The 22,014-nt window shown below is 53.9% G+C and overlaps 2 protein-coding genes and 1 long non-coding RNA gene across 4 annotated transcripts in view; 1 reads left to right on the plus strand and 2 right to left on the minus strand.

Moving 5' to 3' along the window:
* Window positions 1-22,014, plus strand: part of MAD1L1 (mitotic arrest deficient 1 like 1) — a 415,678-nt gene that overhangs the window by 378,194 nt on the left and 15,470 nt on the right. The gene's annotated exons all lie outside the window — the stretch shown is intronic.
* LOC130679186 (uncharacterized) overlaps window positions 3,065-22,014 on the minus strand; it is a 73,155-nt gene continuing 54,205 nt past the window's right edge. Inside the window, exon 2 of the long non-coding RNA XR_008992253.1 lies at window positions 3,065-3,695. This is a non-coding gene — a long non-coding RNA (uncharacterized LOC130679186). The remainder of the gene's footprint in view (window positions 3,696-22,014) is intronic.
* Window positions 17,440-22,014, minus strand: part of ELFN1 (extracellular leucine rich repeat and fibronectin type III domain containing 1) — a 63,002-nt gene continuing 58,427 nt past the window's right edge. Inside the window, exon 2 of one of the 2 annotated variants that reach the window (XM_057487454.1) lies at window positions 17,440-21,118. In XM_057487454.1, coding sequence (XP_057343437.1) covers window positions 18,425-20,899 — 2,475 coding nt within the window. In that variant the 5' untranslated portion in view covers window positions 20,900-21,118 and the 3' untranslated portion in view covers window positions 17,440-18,424. Of the gene's footprint in view, window positions 21,122-22,014 lie in introns of both variants that reach the window. The other variant, XM_036932834.2, reaches the window with a different exon arrangement.

The raw sequence follows: 22,014 nt of genomic DNA on the forward strand, positions 1-22,014 counted from the left end.
CGTCCACCCTTCATTCTGTGGGACCACTTGGAGATTTTATTTGTAGTTTAGCGTCACGAAGCGTGGCATGCATGTCATGGCTGGGTAGGTGCAAGTTTTACTTCATATGTAAAACACTTGACTGAATTTGGATAATTTTTAAAAATTGAAGTGTATTCTTTTTAAATGGCTAATTTTGATTTAAAATTAAAGAACAAGTCAAGGAAATTAAAAAATAAAGAACTGCCTAAATTGTACCTTTGAAAGATGTTTTAACTCCATGAACTTCAACTTATCTTTTCTCAGGTAGAATTTGGGACTGTGCATAGGAATTCCACAACAAACGCTCACAGCTGCGTCCCTTGCTGCTCTTATTCCCTTCAAATTATAGAGGAGAGAAGTGACAGAGTGACCCTCAGGTGTCACAGAGGCTGGCACACCCCTGCCAGAGGGATGGGATGTCCAGTTGGCCAAGCCCTGGTCACGAGCCCACCTGGGACACCAGGAGAGTCTTGCAAGGAAAGGAACAGGAGAGGAGGTCACCTGTCCCCTAGGGGTGCTCAGGCACAGCCCCTTGCACTCCCCCAAGCGTGGAAAGCCCCGCCTGGCAGTGGTAGGACTGTCTGCTCTGGGACACATGGGCCCCGGCCCCAGGCCCGTGGTGTTTCTCCTGCTGAGCTGCGATTTCAGACAGCTGACCCCTGAACAGCACAGGCTTCAGCTGCACAGGCCCCCTTAGCACACGGTGTTTCTCAAGAAAAACATTAGAAAATTTTTTGGAGATCTGCGACAATCTAAAAAACATTTTCTTTTCTCTAGCTGACTTCATTGTAAGACTACAGTACACAATCCATAAAACATGCCAAGTGTGTGTTAACTGACAGTTTATGTTACCAGTAAGGCTTTTGGTCAACAGTGGGCTATTAGGAGTTAAGGTCTTGGGACAAAGATTTTCGTTCTCATAAAAAAAATTTTATGGAAATATAGTTGATATGCAATATTATATTGGTTTCAGATTTACAACATGGTGGTTTGACAGTTACATACATCACTAAATGCCCGCCAGAGTGGATGTGACCACTTGTGTCACCATATAAAGATGTACAGTATTATTGGCTGTATTTCCTACACTGTACCTGTTTCCCTTCATCTCTTTCAATCTGCCCCCCCATGGTAACTCGTTCTCTGTGTTCATGAATTTATTTCTGTTTTGTTTGTTCCTTTGTTTTGTTTTTAGATCCACATACAAGCCATTGTACGGTATTTGTCCCTTTCTGATTTATCTCGCTGAGCATGATGCCCGCTAGGTCCCTCGATGTCATTGCAAATGGCAAGATCTTGCTCTTTTTTATGGCTGAGTAATATTCAATTGTCTGTATGTACCACCTATCTATGCAGTCATCTATCAGTGGACACGTAAGCTGTTTCTTTATCTTGACTTTTGTAAATAATACTGTATATATCTTTCTAGATGAGAGATTTTGTTTTCTCTGGGGAAATTTCCAGGAGCAGAATCGATGGGTTGTAGTATTTCAGTTTTAGTTTTTTGAGGAACCTCCGTGCGTTTCCCGCAGTGGCTGCACCAAGTTGCCTTCACACCAACAGTGCGCAAGGCCCCTTTTCCCCACATCCTCACCGACACTTGCTATTTCTTGTCTTCTGGAGAGGGGCGCTCTGACTGGTGTGAGGTGGTCTGTCCTTGTGGTTTGATTTGCATCCCTGATTAGTGGTGTTGAGCATCTTTTCATGTGTCTGTCAGCATCTGTATGTTTCCTTTGAAAAAATGTCTATTCAGGTCCTCTGCCCATTTTTTATTCAGATTATTTGGGATTTTTGGTGCTGAGTTACATGAATTTTTTAAATGTATTTTGGATAGTAGCCCCTTCCCAGATATATCATTTGCAAATGTATTTGGAGGAGTCAAAGGTCACATGAGGGTTTTCAGCGGGGGAAAGGGGCAGCACCCCAGCATCCCTGCTGTTCGAGGGTCAGCTGGGATTGCTGGTGATGCTGTGCACCTGGGAGCGCGGGTGCTGGGTCATGGGTCAACCTGTACTTCCTGCCCTCAGCAGTGTCCCCCACCCAGCCTGTCTGCATCCTGCTGCCTGCACTGGAAGCCGCTGATGGGGGAGACCTCAGCGCAGCAGCGCCTCCCAGGCAGAGCAGAAGTCCCATCCTCCAAAGGCAGTCTTGGCAGATGACGCCTCCCACTGGCCACAGGAACAGCTTGCTACCATGGAGTGAGGGTGGCTGTCCTTGCAGCTAGGCAGGGGGCTCACACCATGCCATCCCCACCCTCCGAGTCCATGTTTAAGCTCTGTGCCCTGTGACACCCCATTTTCTGGGTGCAAGAGGGATCCAGACTCCACCGCTCACCTCAGTGTGATCTTGCCTCGGTATCCCCTTATATGAAACAGGGAGCTGATGATTCCTGCCTTCAGAGCTGGCATGCAGCTGGGACCACCAGCTTCACGCCCATTCTGACTGGCCAGTGTGGGTCCTGCCATTTATTCGTGCCTCAGCTGCCAAGCCGAATACCGGGTGGAGTTACCGGGAGTGCTGCCTGATCAGTTCTGGAAAAATCTGGGAACAGCGCCTGGCAGGTGGGAAGTGCTCAGTAAATGGTAGCTGTTCACTGTTCTCACACAGGCAGGCCCTCCCGAGGCCCAGTGCACCCCAACAGCTGGTAATTCAGAGAGAAGGAAGCCCTTTCTTTCCCAGAAAGCACACAGCACATCTCCTGGCCGCCCCGCGGACCTTGCCCAGGTGTGGCCCCGCGCTGGGCTGGGACGGAGCTCCCTGGTCGCTCACAAGGCCCACCCCTGTGGTGGGGATGGTGCATCGTGGGTCTGCCAGGAGGGACGGGCTCAGACCTCAGGAAAGGGGATGGGAGCGGACGCCAGGGAGTAAGGGACACCCGCATTGCACCGCACACCCCAGGACACACACACAAAGCCCAATGAAAAGGAGAGGGTTGTGACATGGCTGCATCAGAAGACCTCATATTGTAAAGATGCACTTTTCCTCCAAGTTAGTCTATAAATCTAAAATAATCCCATACAAAAGCTCAGCAAGACTTCTGGAATATGATATAATGATTTTAATGTTCATCTGGAAGAATATACCTGTGAGAACAGCCAAGAAAAATTCAAAAATATAAAAGAATAATGGAGGGGGCTTACCCTGTCAGATAGTAAAATGCATCACTAACTAAGCTAAAACATGAATCTGGGTAGGAAAAGACAGATCGACGAGTGGGAACTCAGGGCCCAGGAACAGACGCAGCGCAGATGAGGATCAGTGGTCGATCTCTATGGGATGGATCGTTCAGTAATGGTGTTGAATGTCTGGTCAACCATTTGGAAGGAGTTTCTAAGACACCTACTTCATCTGCCAGGCCAAAATACATTCCAGAGTATTAAATATTTAAGATAAAAGATACAGAACAGTAAGGTATTTTCTTTCTGTTTTTAATCTGTCTGGGGTGGGGCTAGGAGTCACAGCTTACTAACAACAGAACCCATGGGAGCTGCTTGGCAGGTGCCCTTCTGCGGCCGGCTGCCTCTGTGGCTCACTTGGGGCTCTGCGCAGTGGCCACCTGCCCCCTCTGTGTGCAGTCCTGCGGCATCGTCACAGCGGGTTCTGCCCCGGTGGGGGGACGTTTGTGCTGTCTCCACTCCAGACTGCTGTGAATATTCTTGTAATAGTAACAGAATCTGTAAAGAGAAAAGGTTGATAACTTGCTAAATAAGTGCTCAATACTTCCTTACATCATAATGAACATGCACACGTGGTCATGTGGACTGGTGCAGCCCTTGGGTAGGGGGCGGGGAGGCTGTAGGTGTCCCCGCCATGCCCCGGACCTGTCTGCCTGTCTGGGGTGCTGCCCCACAGCTGCATGGTGCGAAATCTCACAGGCTTGTCTGGGGGGTTGGCCTCAGGCACCCCTGGATGGCCTGTGGCCAATTCCTGACCCATTCAAAGCCCCTTGCTCCCTGCCATGAGTCAGGGTAGAAGGCAGGGCACCAATGCACCCCTCAGGAGGCTGAGGCCGCCTCCTGGGAGACACGACCCACTCCAGGGGCCTCCATGTTCCTCTGCTGTAACCCAGAATCCTCCTGGGGGCATGCTGTCAATTACTTGCCGAAAATTCCTGCCTCAGGCTCTGCTTCTATAGGACCCAACCCACTAACGGTCTGATTAGTGCTAGAGGTGGTCCTGCAGACCCAGAGGACAAAGAGGACTCCTCCCTGGTGACAGGTGGCGCATTGGCAGCTTCCAGGATCTGCAGAAGCGCAGCTACTAAGGCCTCTGTCTGGGGTGGTGTGGGTGGGTCATGGGAAGAGGGTCCCTGAAGTGGCAGGACCTCTGGTGTTCGGGAAGAAGGGCTGTGGGCAGAGGCCAGAGGGCCAGCTGTGGTGAGGAGCAGGCAGAGGACTTCAGTGCAGGCCTGGAGGAAGACTTCCCATGTCCGCCACAGATGTCAGAGCTCCGGTGCAGAGGGAGGCAGACCCCAGGGCCGGGGCAGAGGGTCGGGGTACATGCACTTGGGAATGTGGACCCTCCGATCCTGTGACTTCTCTGGGCCTGCAGGAGCAGCCCCAGGTCCGCCCCTGTCTCCCCTCTGACCGGTAACCAGGGCTGGGTCACCGCATGGCCTCTCCAGGGAAGCACTGGCTCTGCCAGGGTGAGAGAGCGGCCCTAGGCTCTGCAGGGCACGTCCCTCCCAGACCCGGGGCCCACCTGCGGATCTTGGGCGTGCTGGGTGAAGAGCGACAGGGAGTCTCAGTACGGGGCCCTCGTGTCACTCGGTTGAACGCCCAGGCAGGGGCCTCACGCGCTGGCTTTGACAGCAGGCCTGGCTCTGGGAGGCTCAGAGAAGCTCACAGTTCACTTGAGTAAATGCCAGCACTGATGTGACGGAGGGTGGAGGAATTCTGGAAGGGGACCTGCCAGCACAGACGTATCGTATGAGCCCTGAGTGTGCACCAGCTGACCAAGGTGCCTGGCAGCCTGGGGATGCCCCGTCACCACGGCCACCATCAGGGGATGCTCAGTGCCATCCTCTGCAGGCAGGGCTTTTGATAAGATGATGTCTTGGAATTGGGGTCCCTAGTATCAACTGACATGATGGGGTTTTGGACCAGCAGAGGCCACGTGGTTGTGCTTAACCATCGAGGAAAGGTGGGTGCCATCACTGTGAGAGCAGCAGGGTGAGGGTGCAGCCAGGGGCCCAGCTCCGACAGGTGTGCAAGACCGGCAGAGCGTGCTGTTCCAGGGGCACGGCAGGCGGGCAACCCTCATGCCTTTCCTCCTGTAGGTAAAGAACCAAGCCAAGTCTGGGTGAGCAGGAGGCTGGTGGCTGTCCTCGTGGGAGGAAAGGGCCCTTGGCCAGGCTCCAGACCTGAGCCACTGGCTTTCCCGGGCCCACCGGCCCTGCCCCACTGCAGCAGGTCACACAGCAGTTTCCTCCCTGGCCCCCCAGAGGCACCCGCTGCTCTCCCAGACACGCCCGTGCAGACCACCCAGAGCCTCAGGAGCTTTCAGAGTCCAAGCTGACCTTGGTGCCCGGGGAGCCAGAGGGCCATGCGGCCTCCCCGTTAAAGGGCCGAGGGGCAGGGATCCGCCGCAGCAAACAGCATGCCAGGCCGGCCTGGACAGGAGGCCTCTGTCTCCTCTCGGCTCTGCGGGCGGATGTCCGAGACCCAGTGAGGGCAGGGCCGGCATCTTCGGAGGCCTCTCTCCCTGGCGTGGAGTTTCCACGTCCTCCACGTGTCCCACACAGTCATCCCTCTGTGCACATCTGTGTCCTGATCTCCTCCTCTTAGGAGAACACCGGTGCTATTGAGTTAGGGCCACCCATGGAACCCCATTTTGTCTTAATTCTTTCTTTAAAGGTTTTCTCTCCACAGTCACATCCTGAGGTCCTGGAAGAAGGGGCTACAACATGTGGATCTGATGGGGGACACACTTATCCCACAGCACTGGTCCCCTAATGCATCCAGTGGGCCTTTTCCCAGGTTTCCGAGGGAGTGTTCAGCACCGCAAGGAGAAGGACACATAGACTGAGTCACTGGAGGGAGAACAGCGTGTGGGCGCCCCTGGAGCTGGACCCCCGGCCAAAACAGTAAGTCCCAGGGGATGGTGAATGTTGGGGTGGGACGGACAAAGTTCACGCTGCCTCAAAGACTTAAAGGATGCAGCAGCAGTGATTCCTGCCTGACTCCCTGATCAGCCTCTGCAAGGCCAGACAGACTGTGGCAGGTGCAGCGGCCACCAGAGAGCTGAGCGGGAACCCCTGCTGTCCCCCCAGGGCACACGCCTCTTGATGAGGCCGGGAGGATCTCCGCAACGCCCTTCAGGAAGGCGGATGGGAAGCAGTCACATCCTCCTGAGATGGACGATGGCAGGCTTCGCGGTTTACCCCCGCATCCTGTCATGTGTCCTGCTCTCTGCCACAATGCCACTGCACAGGCCTCGGGTGACCTGGACACTCCACAGGGCATTACCTGGATGACATCACAGTAACTGGACCCAGGAAGCAAGAAGTAGCAAGGCTCTGTGCATGCCGTGGGGAAGCACGTGCTCCCCGGGAGGTGGTGAGAAGCCGGGATCGGCCGTGGCAGCGAGGGTAGGGAGGCCGTGCCCTGGGTGCTCTGCAGTGGGTTCTCGCCTCCAGCACCATCTGCCACTAAGAAGCACAGCGCTCAGTAAGTGTCGCTAAAGGTGGAGGAGCACGTTCTGTGTCTGGGGACGCTGGTCAGCTGACATGGAGGGCCGGCAGCCCCCTTGATGGGAGGACTGATACAGCTCCAGCTGTGGTGCAAGGAGTCCCTTCATCTGGGTCTCAGGGCCCGGCAGAGCCCGTGGGCTGAACGGCACATGTGGTAGGTGACCGCTGGAGCAGGACCACACCATCTGCAGCAGGGAGCTGCGCCCAGGGGGAGCCTGTGGGCCAAGCGCCTGGTGGAGACCAGGTATGTGAGCAGGGGGCGTCGGGATGACACCAGCAAAGCCTCCCACCATGAGCTGGGCTGGGAGAAGCCCATGTCATAAGAGCCAAACGGCCCATCAACAATCTCTCCGGGCCTGGGTTTGAGCAGGCACAGAGGGCAGAGGCAGGCTGCCTGGAAGGACAGCTCAGACCTGCATGCCACAGCTATTGCATGGATGCCTCTCCATCCGTTCACCCCAACGGGCTTGTGGGGCTTCTCAAAGGCCAACCAGTGGAGAAGAAACCCAGGCTTGGTCGGAATGGGCCAGTTCAGTCACAGTCCTGTGAGCTGGGGGTGCAGTGCACACAGCGCTCCAAGAAGGGGCCTGATGTGGGACATGCGTGGACTCGTGGGCCATGGCAGACGGCCTGGCTGTAGGTTGGTGATGTGGCAGGAGTAAGACTGGAAGACGGGGGACAAATACACCTATGCAGGAGGCAGGGGTGGCCCTGTGGGTGCAGAGTGAGGGGCTCGTGTCAGTGTGGCCATGCACCGCAGAGCAGCTGCAGCTGGTGCAGCACAGGTAGCCTGGCCAGGGAGAGTTCGGCCTGGGGAGGCCAGCCAGCCAGCCAGCCCGTCCTCGGCCTGCTCCCTGTCCATGCTGGGACTATGGGGCCGCACAAATAACCGTGGTGGTGGGGAGGCTACCAAAGGGCTTCCTGTCCCCAGCCCTTCACCAGCTTCTGCTGCTGCCCATATCCAAGCCCCTGATTCAGACCCACCTCTGAGAAACAGACCATCCAGCTGAGGGCAGGTTGATGATAGCCCCTTCAGCCCTGGACTCACCCTGACTGGACGGAGCCATATTCCGGGGACGGGTTGCCTTCCTCCCAGCACCGCCTCAGCTGTTACCAGGTTGGGGGCCTGCGGAGTGCCCGGCTCATTGACATGGGAGCCCACAAAACATCTCTGGATCAAGGGTCACCTTTACAGCGAAGGAGGCATGCTGGTGAGCACAGGCCCCTGGGGCCCAAGCACGCACACACTGTGCCAGCTGCAGGGGGCCTGCTGGAGCTGAGCCGCAGAGGGCAGGGCATGACCTTCACCGCGGACACCCCAAGGTACGCTTCCTCTAGTAAGTAGGAGGCACAGGAACCAGGGTGGAGCAGGGGGTGGTCCCGCCCCATCACAGTCAGACACCCACGTGGGGGATGTCTGCTTCCCTCTTGCACCTTTCGGCTCCATCAGCCCCGACATCCTGCTTCCCGGAGGCAAGATGCCTCCACCCAGGGACAAACAGGGCTCCTTAAGGCAATGCTGTCTGTTCACTCTGGGCTCCTTTTAGCAAGATCGAAGCAGAGAGAGCAGCCACCACACTGGCCAGAGTGACGGGGCATGACGGGAGTGAGGGTGAAATGCTGCTGCTCACAGGGATGGGGGTGTTGGACCCGCAGGTGACCTCTCTGTACCACCACGTCCAGTTTAATGTAAGTGAGAAAATTACGAACATTGGCCCGATAAAGTATTGTAGCCAGGGACTCAGACCTCTGAGTGCTGAGGGTCTGGATCACCCACCGGTGCGCCCTGTGGAGTGGTGTGAATGCATGCACACAATAAAAAATCACTCATTAAGCCAAGACCCAGAACAATTACAATGTGGATGCAAATGAAGACAGCCAACAGATAACAACACGAATGTGATTCAGGTGCTGAAATGACCTGGCAGACGCGCAGAGCAGCCAGCATAGCAAACGTTTCAGCAAAAAATATGAACGCTCTTGGAACGAATGAAAAGAAACCTCAGCATAGAAATAGAAGACATAAAAAATAGTAAAATGGAAATTATAGAACTGAAAAATACAAGTGCCAAAACTAAAGATTCATTGGTCAATCTGAATAGTGGATTGGAGACAGAATCAGTAAACTTAATGACACTTTATAGAACTTACCTATCTGAACAACAGAGAGAAGATAGACTGGAAATAAAGGCTCAGACTCAGGAATCTATGTAACAATAGCAGAAGATCTAACATCTGTCAGCAGAGTTCCAGAAGAAGAGGAGAAAGACTGTGGGGCTAAGAGCATAGTCTTATTCATTTTTTAAAATTGAGGTATAAGTAACATGTAACATACTAGTTTCAGGTGTACAATGTAATTTTATTTGCATTGATTGTGAAATGATCACCACAGTAAGTCTAGTTAACATCCATCACCACACAGTTACATTTTTTTTTCTTATGATGAGAACTTTAAGATCTACTCTCTTAGCAACTTCCAAATATATCACATGGTATTATTGACTTAGTCACCATGCTCTTTGTTATATCCCAGGACCTATTTGTTTTATAACTGGAAGTTTGTACCTTTTGACCACCTTCACCCACTTTGCCCACCCCTACTCCTGGCCTCTGGCAGCTGCCAGTCTGTTCTCTGTATCTGTGAGCTGTTTTATATTTCACATATAACTGAGATCATATGGTATTTGCCTTTCTCTGACTTATTTCACTTAACATAATGTCCTCAAGGTCTATTCATGTTGTCACAAATGGCAGGATTTCCTTTTTTATGGCTAATATTCTAATGTGTATTATACCATGTTTTCTTTATCCATTCATCCATTGATGGACCCTTAGGCTGCCTCTATGTCTTGGCTATTGTAAATAATACCGCAGTGGACATAGGGGGACAGATACCTTTCTTGAGTTAATGGTTTTGCTTCTTTCAGATAAATGGCATTGCTGGATCATATGGTAGTTCTGTTTTTATTTTCTGAGGAGCCTCTATACTGTGTGCATAGTGGCCGCACCAATTTACATTCCCACGGGCGGTGCACAAGGAGTTCCTATTTCTCCACATTCTCTCATTATTTCTTGTCTCATAGCCATTCTGACAGATGTGAGGCGATACCTCATTATGGGTTTGATTTGCATCTCCCTATGATTAGTCATGTTGAGCGCCTTTTCATGTACCTGTTGGCCATCTGTATTATTAATTATTAATGCTATTGAGTTATATGAGTTCTTTGTATATTTTGGATATTAACCCCTTGGCAGATATGTGATTTGCAAATATATTCTCCCATTTGGTAGGCTGCCTTTTCAGGTTGCTGATGGCATCCTTTGCTTTGCAGAAGCTTTCTAGTGGAATGTGGTCCTTCGTGTCTATTTTTGCTTATGTGGCCTTTGTTTTTGGTGTCACATCCAAAGATTGTCAAGACAAATGCCAAGGACATCTTACTGCTTATGTCTTCTTCTGGGAGTTTTATTGTTTCAGGTCTTAAGTTCAAGTCTGCAACCCATTTTGAGTTGATTTTTCTATTTGGGGTAGATAGTGGTCCAGTTTCTTTTGCATGAGGCTGTCCAGTTCTCTCAACACCATTTATTGAAAAGAATGTCCTTTCCCCATAATATATACTTGGCTCCTTTGTCAAAAATTGATTCACCATATATGCATGGGTTTATTTGGGGGCTCACTATTCTGTTCCATTGATCAGTGTGTCTGCTTTTATGCCAGTACTGTACTGTTTTGATTACTATAGCTTTGAAATATGATTTCAAATCTGGAAGTACGATTCCTCCAGCTTTGTTCCCCTTTCTTAAGATTACTTTGGCTATTTGAAGTCTTTTATGTTTTGATACACATTTTAGGATTTGTTCTATTTCTGTGAAAAATGCCATTGGAATTTTGATAGGGGTTGTATGGAATATGTAGATTGCCTTGGATAATATGAATATTTTAACAATATTAATTCTTCTACTCTATGAGCAATGAATATCTTTCCATTTGTTTGTGCCTTCAAGTTCCTTCATCGGTGTCTTACAGTTCTCAGGGTACAGATCTTTCACCCGCTTGGTTGAATTTATTCCTAGGTAGTCTATTCTTTTTGATGCAGTTGTAAATAGGATTATTTTCTTAATTACGCTTTCTGATAGTTCATCATTAGCATACAGAAACACAATAGATTTTTGTGTAATAATGATTTTGTATCCTGCAACTTTACTGAATTTGTTTATTCTGACAGTTTTTTGGTGGAGTTGTCAGGGTTTTCTATATGTGATGTCATCTGCAAATAGTGACCATTTTATTTCTTCCTTTCTGATTTGGACACATTTTATTTCTATTTCTTGCCCAGTTGCTCTGGCTAGGACTTCCAGTAGTGTGTTGAATAAAAGTGGCTGGAGTGGGCATCTTGTCTTATTCCTGATGTTAGAGGAAAAGCTTTGAGCTTTTCACTGTTGACCATGGTGTTTGCTGTGGTCTTGTCATAATAGACGGCCTTTATTATGTTGAGGTATGCTCCCTGTATAGACACTTTGTTGAGAGGGCTTTTTCTTATCATAAATGGATGAATTTTGTCAAATGCTTTTTCTGCATCTATCAAAATGATCATATAAATTCTATCCTTCATTTTGTCAACCTGGTGTATCACATTGATTGATTTGCAGATGTTGAGCCATCCTTGCATCCCTGGAATAAATCCCTCTTGATCATGGTGTATGATCCTTTTAATGTATTGTTGAGTTGAGTGGATAATATTTTGGTGAGGTTTTTTGCATCTATGTTCATCAGGAATACTGGCCTGTAATTTTCTTCTCTTGTGGTGTCCTTAAATGGTATCAGGGTAATGCTGGCCTCATAAAATGAGTCTTGGAGTGTTTCCTACTCTTCTGTATTTTTGGAAGAGTTTGAGAAGAATTAGTATTGATTCCTCTTTAAATGTTTGGCAGAATTCACAAGTGAAGCCATCTGGTCCTTTTTGTTTATTGGGAGGTTTGATTACTGATTCAACCTCCTTACTAGTAATTGGTCTGTTCAGATTTCCTATTTCTTCATGATTCAGTTATGGTAGGTTGTATGTTTCTAGGAATCAATTTTTTTCCTGAGTTACCCACTTTCTTGGTCTATAATTGTTTATAGTAGTTTTGTGATCCTTTGTATTTCTGTGGTATCTGTTGTAGCATCTCTTTCATTTCTGATTTTATTTGAGTCCCCCTTTTTTTCTTGGTGAGTTTAGCTAGAGGCTTACCAATTTCGTTTATCATTTTTTTTTAATTGGCTCTTAGTTTCATTGATCTTTTCTATTGCTTTGTAGTCCCTATTTCATTTATTTCTCCTCTAATTTTTGTTATACTTAAAAAAGACAGAATGACTTAGGTATAAATCTAACAAAAAATACACAAAATTTGTATGCTGAAAATTACAAAATGCTAATAAAAAAAGAGAATATTCAAATAGTGAGACATAACCATGTTCATGGACTGGAAGATTCAACATAATAATGATGTTAGTTCTCCCTTAATTTATCTATAGTTTAATCATGATTCCTAGTAAAACACCAATTAGATGTTTTGTAGATCAAGAAAAAGAAGAATGAAATGGGAGTAGACATTGTACCCAATGTAAATATTTACTGTGTAGCTGCTACAATCAAGACAGTTTGGTACCAGTGGAAAGGTAAACACATATATCAACAGAACAGGATAGAGACCCAGGAGAACCACACAAGTACAACTGCTGAATTTTTGCAAAGGGGCAAAAGCCATTCAATGGAACTAGTGAAGTCTTTTCAACAAACAGTTAGAGAGTGATTGGACATCCATAAGCAAAAAACAAAACAAAAACCTTTGACTGAAGCTTCACATCTTATACCAAAATTAATTCAAAATAGGCTATGCGTTTACATATAAAAAGTAAAACTATAAGTCTTCTAAAAGAAAACATTGCAGAATATCTTCAGGACCAGGCAAAGGGTTCTTAAATATGATACCCAAAGCATAATCTATAATAAAAAAGTAATAAACTAGACTTCAACAAAATTTTAAACTTTTGCATCATGGAAAGACTCTGTTCAGAGGAGCAAAAGACAAGTTACAGGCTATCAAAACTCAACAGTAAAAACAAACAAGATGTGCAGAAAATGGGTAAAAGATGAAATATTTCATGAAAGAAGAGATACTGATGGCAAAAAAGCACATGAAAAAGATGTTCAACAACATCAGACATTGGGGAAATATAAATTAAAACCACAATGAGATACTCCTATACACTCTTAGGATAACTAAAATAAAAACCAGTGATAGCACCAAATGTTAGTGAGGATGTGGAATGGTCATATCTTGGGACATCCCTGGGCAGCTCCTTACACTTACCACACAGCCCGGCAAGGGCCCTCCTAAGTGCTCATCCCAGAGAAATGAAAACTTGAGTTCACACGAAAACCTGTATGAGGATTTTCATAGCAGCTTTATTTGTCGTAGCCCCAAATGGAAAACAGCCCACATGTCCATCACAGGGGAATGTTCAAACAAGCCATGGCTCGTTATCTGTACAATGGCAAATTACTCAGCAATAAAGAGGAACATACTGCTGGTACACACAGCAACTTGGGTGGGTCTCAAGGGTCTATGTTTACTGAAAGAACCAATATCGAAAGGTTACAGAGTGTATGATTCCATTTATATAACATTCTCAAAATGACAGAGATGAGCAGATTAGTGGTGCCGGGGGGTCAGGGATGGAGTGGGGGGCAGGAGGGACATCCTGGTGGTGGACTAGTTCTGTACCTTGATTGTGGTGGCAATCACACAAATCTATATACATGGGATAGATCTACAAAGACCACACACACACGAGGGCATGTGGCAGCCGGTGACGGCCACATAGGCTCTGTAGCCTAATTAACAGGATCGTACCAATGGACAGAACAACTCGTGGTTTTCAGGACACACTACTGCTATATGAGTCACCCTTGGGGAAGCTGGGGACTCTATGTACTATTTTTGTGACTTCCTGTGACCCTACCTATACTTACTTCAAATTTTAAAAATTAAAAATAAACCTCCCAGAAAGTAGAATAAAAAAGGCAGTGCAAAGGAGGAGAGATGGTGAGGCCAGAGGCAAGCTCCCCAAAGCTCCCACCTTCCCCCAGCACCTGTGACCTTCTGCGGATGGCGCTCCCTCCCGAGCAGGGGAGCAACTGTGCACGGTGCCGGCCAAGACCACCCGCCCTCCAGCCGTGACTCATCCCCTCTCACTCAGACACCGTCCAGCCGCCCGCCCCACCTCATCAGTGTCTTCTCTGCTACCAGATCCTAAAGCACAGGGTATGTCTCTGTCTCAGTAGCACACGTGGGCCCCACCGGGGGGACTAGGGGCTCTAGAGCGCTTGGAGCTGTCACGCAGAGTAAGCAGACTGGGTGTGTGGGAGGCACTGCCGTGCTTACAGAGCCAGGGCAGGATGGAGACCAAAGTGCCCCCCATGTTTGTCCAGTGGTAAGATTGACTGATTTCTCTTTTCTTCTCTATGGTTAACTTTTCTAAAGTTTATGTAATGAAAGGATTACTTTTGCCATGGGAAAAAAATCAATCCAAGTCACGTAAATGCCATCAGTGGCCGCCGCAGCCCCACGCCATCTTCATGCTTGCTCCGTGGGCCCTCAGAGCCTGGCTCACCTACCTCCCTGCACCCGGCGGTGCCCGCCTCACCATACCCAGGCTGCACCTCCCTCCCCGGGCTGGAGGAGCTCTGGGGGGCCTTGGTCCTGCCATTCCCTCTGGGTAGAGGTCCCTTGCCCAACTGCCCTCCCCATCTCTGCCTTGCCAACTCGTTTGTCCTTCAAGGTCTCCAGGGATGAAGTCCCCCACTCTGCAGGGGAGGTGACGGCCACCTCGCCAGCCTCCCCTGGCGCCTTATCAGCATGCGTCGGATTGTCCGGTCAGTGACAGCCCCTCCCATGGCCCCCAGGTCTCTCTAGCTTGGCCCCAGATCTTGGCAGCACGCTGCTTGGCCCACCCTCTGCAGGCTGCGGGCTGGTAGGGACCTCATCCCTGGGCCTTCTGCCTCCTGGGCCATTCACCTGCCGGGGCTGCAGGAGAGGGAGGGCCAGGGACGGGGCCTGTGGTGGCATCCTGCTGGAGGCCCTCTGACAGTCCCCTCATCCCAGCTTGCCTGTTGCTGTCCCTGTTGGTCCCCTTCACTATCTGGAAATGGCGTCTTGTAGGCCACCCCCCTTGGATTACTCTATTTGGAGAGTCACTTCTTTCCTGTTGGGACTGTGACTGACTCCCCCTCAAGGGAGGCGGACGGATTTCGTCCATGCCTCTGGCCTGCCTGCCGCACAGCTGTGCTCTGTAATTGCATGCTGGGTGGCTGAGCGGACTTGAGGAACACGTCTTGGGTTTTCTGCTCTGAGCTCCGCAGTCTGGCCTGAGGGAAGCCGCAGCCCTAATTCTTCACCCCTCCCTGGGCCATACCCTTCACCACATGCTGCTGGGGTGGCGTGGCCCATCTCACCCCTTAACTTTGAGCTCAGCCGTGTGACTCACTCCAGCCATCGACCATTAGTCAATGTGGCCACGGGGGCTCACCCTCCACCATCGCCAGGAGAGCTGGCTTGCCAGAGGGCAGGGGACATGGGGAGCGCAGCGGGGGCAGTAGCATGTCCACGGCTGTTAGGCAGCTTTCCTTGCTGACAGAACTGGCACAGAACCTCCAGCGCACAGGCGGCCTCTGGCCCCACGAGCTCTCGGTGACCCAGTGCATGGCAGCGGCAGGTGTCAGCATCCGCGTGCTGTGCCAGGGCAGGCAGGTGGGGCCTGGGTCCAAGCCTCACCTCACAGAAGCCAGGCACCAATTCTCGCCGTGGGCAGGGCTCCACACAGACCCTGGTCCTGTACTTGCAGCTCAGCTGAGCCCTCAGAACGGGGACCTTCTTGGACTTCACCCTCCTCACCGTGGTTTCCTTATCCAGGCCACACACCATCTCTCCCAGAGAGCCTGCCAGGTTCTCCTTGGGCAGGCCGCCCTCCCTGGGGCTCCTGGCCCACCACCCTGAGCTAGCCTGTGAGGCCCACAGGGGCTGAGGCAGGTGGGACCCCTCTCTGAGCACCAGTACTGATCAATGCAGAGCCCTGCAAACAGTAGGTGCCAAGTGTATGTGTCTTCTACTTGGGTCGGCTCCACCATGGCCTCCTTCAAGCAAGGGCACAGGACGTAGGGCCTAGGTCCCAGGGCTGGTGCAGCGTCGGGCAGTTAGGGCACCTCTGAAGGGCCCCAGTGCTCCCGGGAGTGTCCGGGCTCCTGGAATGGACATTCTTGGCTGTCCAGGACCCACACCCTCCCTCCGTGGGGCCCTCTTCAGTCCTGGCCTCTGCCCCCACATCCCTGCTTGGTGGCAGTGTGAGCTGGCCTGTCTGGGGTTAGGCAGCCCCTCTATCCTGAGTGTGTTCTCTGATCCCCTACAATAGCCAACTTCATCTCCTTAGACATAGGGAGCTGCAGGCTGAGAGGCCTGACCCAGCTCTGTCCCGGGGCCGGGACTGTCACCATGTGTACTGTGTGACCTCGGGTGACACAGGCCCCTCTGGGCCTCCACACCAGGCCCTGCCTCCTCTCCCTGCCCCCACTGCCCTGGGCCTGGCCTTGTGGGCCCACTTACAGCCTCTGCAGGCCCCCTAGAGCCATCGTCCCGGGACCCCAGAGTGGAGGGTGAGCCACCTGGAGTGGGAAAGCCTGGGGCCTCTTGGGCCAAGCAGAGAGGGGCCAGCCATGCAGCACCGTCAGAAGGCCCTGCTCTGGAGAGGCTGTCGAGGGGCCAGTCCGAGCCCCCCAGGTCATGTGCATGTGGAGACCTTGCTCACCGGGACCTTAATGGGGCCAGCTGAGCAGAGGTCAGGGTGAGGTGGGCCAGTGTGCAGGAGGGTGATGGCCCCACCCACGCCGCCCCGTGGGCTTCCTCCCTGTCTCAGAGAGGCACCCAGGACTGGAAGCAGCTACTGAGGGGGGCTGACTTCCTGTCGTGGGGGTGTGTGTGAGCAGAGCCTGTGCTAACCCCCCTCCCCCACCGCCTCCCAGCCCTGCCATCCCACCTGGAGGCCACGCCCATCCCAGCCACCCACCAGTCCCCAGAGCTTCCCTCACTCTGCTCCCAGCTCTGGCGCCTCCTGGGCCCCCACTGCCCCTTGGGTCCAGTTCTAGACATGCAGGCTGGGAATGGGCTTGCCCCAGATGGAGGCGTGGGCACGGGGCTCCAGGAAGGACAAGAGAGGGCCAGCCCAGCCAGGGATGGGGGCAATGGAGGACCTGGAGGCAGGGGGGTGGGGGCAGGTGCAGGACCGATCGGGCATGAGGGCAGCGTGAGGGCCTGGGAGCCAGGAGCACTGAGCCAGCCACAGAGGGGCTTCCTCTGGGCTGGGTGCTGGGATGCCGTCTTCTCTGGGGAGTTTGAACAGTGCGTCACACATGCACTCCAGCCACACGCTCATTCTGAATTTGGGGCTGCACCAAGGTGGACAAGATGCCCCTGGAGGGGTCTGGCTCAGGCCCAGCATCCCCAGGGGCCCCGGCCATTGCAGGGGACACCCCAACATGCCCTGAAGCTCACCCACAAACCCACAGCGCCCACACTCACCTTGCCACCCCTGGCAGCCCTCAGGTCCGCTCCAGCCCCCCAGCTCCCAGGTCTGGCCCAGGTGCCCCACATACCCCCTCATGCCCACAGCCCGTTGTTGGCTGTCCCCATCTCCCGATTCTCAGGTGCTCTGCCAGTGGCCATTCGAGGTCATGCCTGCCCCCTGGGAAGAGAGCTCAGTAGTGACCCACCTGGAACCAGGGCCCCATCCCCAAACCAGCCATAAAAGAACCCCCAAATATTTCCCTAATTCCCACAGTAAAAACCCAGTACAAACAAGTATTTGGGTTTTTTTCCTTTGCAGAATTTTTTTTTTAGTAGACATAGTTCTTTTCTCTCTCTGATTTTACAGCAAACATTGCAAATATAGAAATATTCTTCTGTACAATAGGATGACAGCCGTGTGCAGTGGGGGCAGGGCGGGAGCACTTCCACCTCGCCCCTCCGGGCCACCCCGTCGCCCACAGGCACGGCCCCCCCCTGAGTCCTGCAGGGCTCCAGGACAGCCCCGGATGCCTGCATCCGCTCTGCCCCTCTCTGGTGGCCTCCGGAGGTGGCAGTGAAGAGACAGACTGAACAACGTCCACAGAGAACCACAGACAGGAGATCATGCAAGCAGGCGGCCACGTAGGCCGTGCTCCCCATGTCTGGTATTTCATATCTTGTTAAGAGAGCTTTTATTTATTTATTTTTAAAAACGGAAGAAAAGAGAAAGGAAAATAGAGGCAGAAGAATCAAACGAAGAGAGATAATGAAAAAAATCTCCCATCCCCCACCCCTACCCCTAAGACACAGTTTTCCGAAGTCCCGTGTGTGTGTGTGTGTGTGTGTGTGTGTGTGTGTGTGTGCGCGCGCGCGCACAGTGAGTGTGGGCAGCCGCTCACACCAGTGAGACCACCAGGGCCGGGCAGGCATTCGGCCGCCTGTGTCTGCTGTCAGCGCCTCCTCCCCACTTTCTCTGCAGGCCCCCAGGCGTCAGCGATGGCTGCTGAGTGTGAGTGTGTGTGTGTAAGTCTCTGGTTTACAGACAGCTGCAGTGGCTCAGGTCCTTTTTGGTCCAGTGGGCATCACGAGTTTCGGGGGCGGCACCAGGTGGTGGGCTCAGGACTTGTGCTGGGCAGACACACCCTTCCAGTAGTCCAGGATGTCGTGCAGATCCTCATCTTTGGCAAACTGCACCTTTTTGCGCAGGGCATGGCCAGCCGCCATGAACTCCTCGTCTTCCTTGTGCCGCCGGCGGCTCAGTCCGAGGCGCCCCCAGATGCTCTGGGGGGCCCTGCAGGTGTGCTCGGGGCTGGAGGAGTAGCTCAGGTTATGGTACTGCGGAGACAGCTGTGCGTAGGCCAGGTCGCGGGGCCGCGGCCGGGTCAGAGGCTCCAGGATGGATGCCTTGCGGCCGCCTGGGCCCTCCTGGGGTGGGGGTGCGGGGGACACGGAGGGTGCAGTGGGGTGGGACCCGGGGTACGAGTGCCGGTGCTGGCGGCCCTTCTCGGCCTCGGCCCGCAGCACGGTGGCCGCGGGCGTCACAGTGAGGATGGCACCGGCCGCAGGTGAGCTCTTTTCGATGTACTGGGCCTCGGCAGTCGCAGCCTTGTGCATACTGGCGGCTTCAGCATGGAAGGCCCGCGGGCTGCGCACAGAGCTGCCGGACGAGATGCTGGCATGTGGGGGCCCCGCAGCTGCCTCCACGCTGTGGTGCCGTGGCAGGCCATGGCCGAAGGGGTCCTGGTACACGGGTGCTAGGAAACCATGCTTGCCCGCCAGCGGGTCAGCCAGCAGCACCAGCGGCGGCTCAGCCGCCGACACGGCCCCCTGCTTGCCGCCCTGGAAAGAGGCAGACTCAGACTTGAGCGCATCGATGCAGTTGTTGATGATCTGGTTGACCTTGTCCACCTCCTTGGCGATGGTGGAGATCTCAGCCACGGAGCTCTGGCTGCTGGGGCCCGGCCGGCCCGTCTCACAGTCCCTGCGCTCTGCCTGCTCACCCGTGTGTACCTCCATGTAGCCGCCCTTGCCGGCCTGGGGCGTCTCGCAGCTCTCCACCAGCTTGTACTGCTCCATCTCGCTGGCGGCCACTGGCAGGTATGGGATGCGGGGTGCGGCCTCAGGGCCCAGCAGCGGACCCTGGGACAGCGGGGCCAGGCTGGGCGCCTCCAACTCGGGCCCATACTTGAGCTCAATGATGGTCTTCTTGAGACTGCCGGCCGAGGCCGCTGAGGCTGCCTTCTTGTGCTTCTCTTCCTGGCGCCGCCGTCTGCGCAGGCAGTAGTAGACGGCACCAAGCACCAGCACCATGCCGAACAGGCAGCCCAGGATCGTCATGATGTAGTGGGTGGCCGTGGAGGGGCTGGGCACGGGCCCAAGTGGGCTGGGAGGCTTGGGCAGGCAGATGGTGAGGCAGGTGTGGTTGTGGTGCAGCCCGGAGCTGGTGGAGACCACGCAGTAGGTGTAGTTGGTGAGTGCATACAGGTTGGTCAGGCGGATCTCCTCCTGGGCCTTGGTCAGCCTGGAGACAGTGGACGACTTGCTGTTGTTGAAGTGCTCCAGCGTGTACATGCGGTTGAACGGGCTGGGTAGCTGCACCATGATGGTAGCCGAGTTCTGCGTCAGCTGCTTGACCTTCATGAAGGGACGGGCCTCGGCCTGGGTGGCCAGCGTGGGCAGGGCCACCAGCGGTGTGGTGCCGTCGCCAGAGAAGCACTCATCATCGGCACAGGGGGCCTCACTGGGCTCAGGTGGCAGGGGCGGGGGCGGTAAGCGGCCCGGCTGCGGACGGCCTGGCCCCGGGATGGGCTCGGCCGCATGGGAGCCATCGGTGCACACAGACTGCAGCTTGCTGAGGATGCTGCGGTGGCCGTGGCGGCCCTGGCCCAGGAGGAAGTAGCCAGAGTAGAGTGGCGGCGACTCGCACTGCATGCGGTCATGGGTCTGCGTGGTGTTGGTGAAGGCGGCTAGCCAGCGCAGGAAGCCCAGGAGCTCGCAGGAGCAGTAGAAGGGGTTGCTGTAGAGCTCGCACACAGACAGCCGGGGCAGCCCGGAGAACGTGGCGCTGTGCAGCTGCTGGATGCGGTTCATGGACAGGTCCACGTTGACGATGCCGGGGCACTCCCAGAAGGCGCCGGGCGCAACCACTTCAATAAGATTGGCCTGCAGGTACAGGTACTCCAGCTTGCCCAGCCCACGCAGCACGCCCTCCGTCAGGCTCCGCAGCCGGTTGTAGCCCAGCTGCAACACCTGCAGGTTGAACTGGCCCGAGAAGGCGCCATCCTCGATGAAGCCTATCTCGTTCTTGGTGAGGTTGAGGTACGTGAGGTTGCCGAAGCGGCTGAGGGAGGCATGCTGCACGCTGCGAATGCGGTTCTCATTGAGCCGCAGGTCCACCACACTGCTGTTGATCTGCTGCGGGATGGCCTCGTATGGTGGCTGGTTCTGGCTGCAGATGGCCAGCCACACGAAGCCCTTGTCACCCTCGATCAACCAGCAGTCGCCCCAGGCCAGCCCGCCCACATGCAGCAGGGTGGCTGCGGCCACGCATGCCCACAGTGCCCCCCACCGGCAGGCGGCCATGGGGACCATTGTTGTGGGAGACGTGCTCAGCCTTCCGGGGTGATGGGGGGGCGGAAGGGGAAGCTGTGTCCTCAGGGATGTCCTGTCCCAAACCGCATGGTCGCCGGGAGGGAGCGTGTCTCCCTCACTGCCGGCCGCCTCCCGTCATCCACCCGCGTCCTGCCGAGGCCTCCTTCCCCATCGGCCTGGGCGTCCTGACAGCTCCCTGCGTCTCCAGCTCTGCCGGTCCTGCTGCAAAGCAAGAGAGGAGAGAGGCTCAGGGGACGGCACTGTGTTCTGTGGGTCCAGTGGCCGAGGGGGCCCAGCATCCACCTTGTCAGAGGAGGAGCATTAGGGAGGCCAGTGGTGGGACAGGGCAATTCGAGCAGTAGGCAGCACTCGGGACGTGTCTGTGAGGTTCATGTGTGCCTGAGGGCGGGGATGGCAGTAGGGGAGGCCCTGGCTCTGAGCTCCACCTGCCCAGGGGCCTCTTGAGGTGGACGGGACACTACCTGCTCGGCTGGCTCAGCAACCATAGTGGCCGCAAAGAATCAGAAACCATGTGTCCTGCCTGGGCCGCCTCATCAGGACCCCATTTCTCAAGTGAGGAAACAGGCCCAGAGGGGAGGCCTAAAGTTGCCAGCAGGCCAGAGACAGGGCTGTGTGGCTGGAAGACAGGAATGAGGTGCCTGGAGGGGGCTCTGAGTCCTGGCCGATAGGCGAATACTTCAGCGCCCTTGCCTCCTGCCTGAGGCGGCTGGGGGGGAAGCCAGGTTCTGGGTCTGAGCGATCCCGCCTTGCGGGTTGGTGCATTCTGTTGCTTCTCACCCTCAGTGTCCCCACGTGAGCCAGCAGGGTGGGCTCTGAGGCCTTCCACCTGGCTCTGGGGACCTGGAAGGAGGGAGTGGCTCTGACAAGACCCCCAAGCCCCACAGCCTTCTAGGCTCAGCGACCTGCAGCCTGCCCTGCCTCCCTCCACCCCTGCCCAGCTCCCCCAGGATCAGCTGCCCCCTCCTGCAGGAGGACCGCCATGTGTGGGACTCACCCCTCTGCCCTCATGTTCCTCCCACAGGGCAGATGGGTGTGAGGCCGCTAGTTAATGTTTGGATTTACAGCGGCCTCTGCACCGCTCTGTGGCCTGGCAC

Source organism: Manis pentadactyla, chromosome 10 (genome assembly GCF_030020395.1).
Source record: "Manis pentadactyla isolate mManPen7 chromosome 10, mManPen7.hap1, whole genome shotgun sequence".
In the NCBI taxonomy this organism is placed as follows: domain Eukaryota; kingdom Metazoa; phylum Chordata; class Mammalia; order Pholidota; family Manidae; genus Manis; species Manis pentadactyla.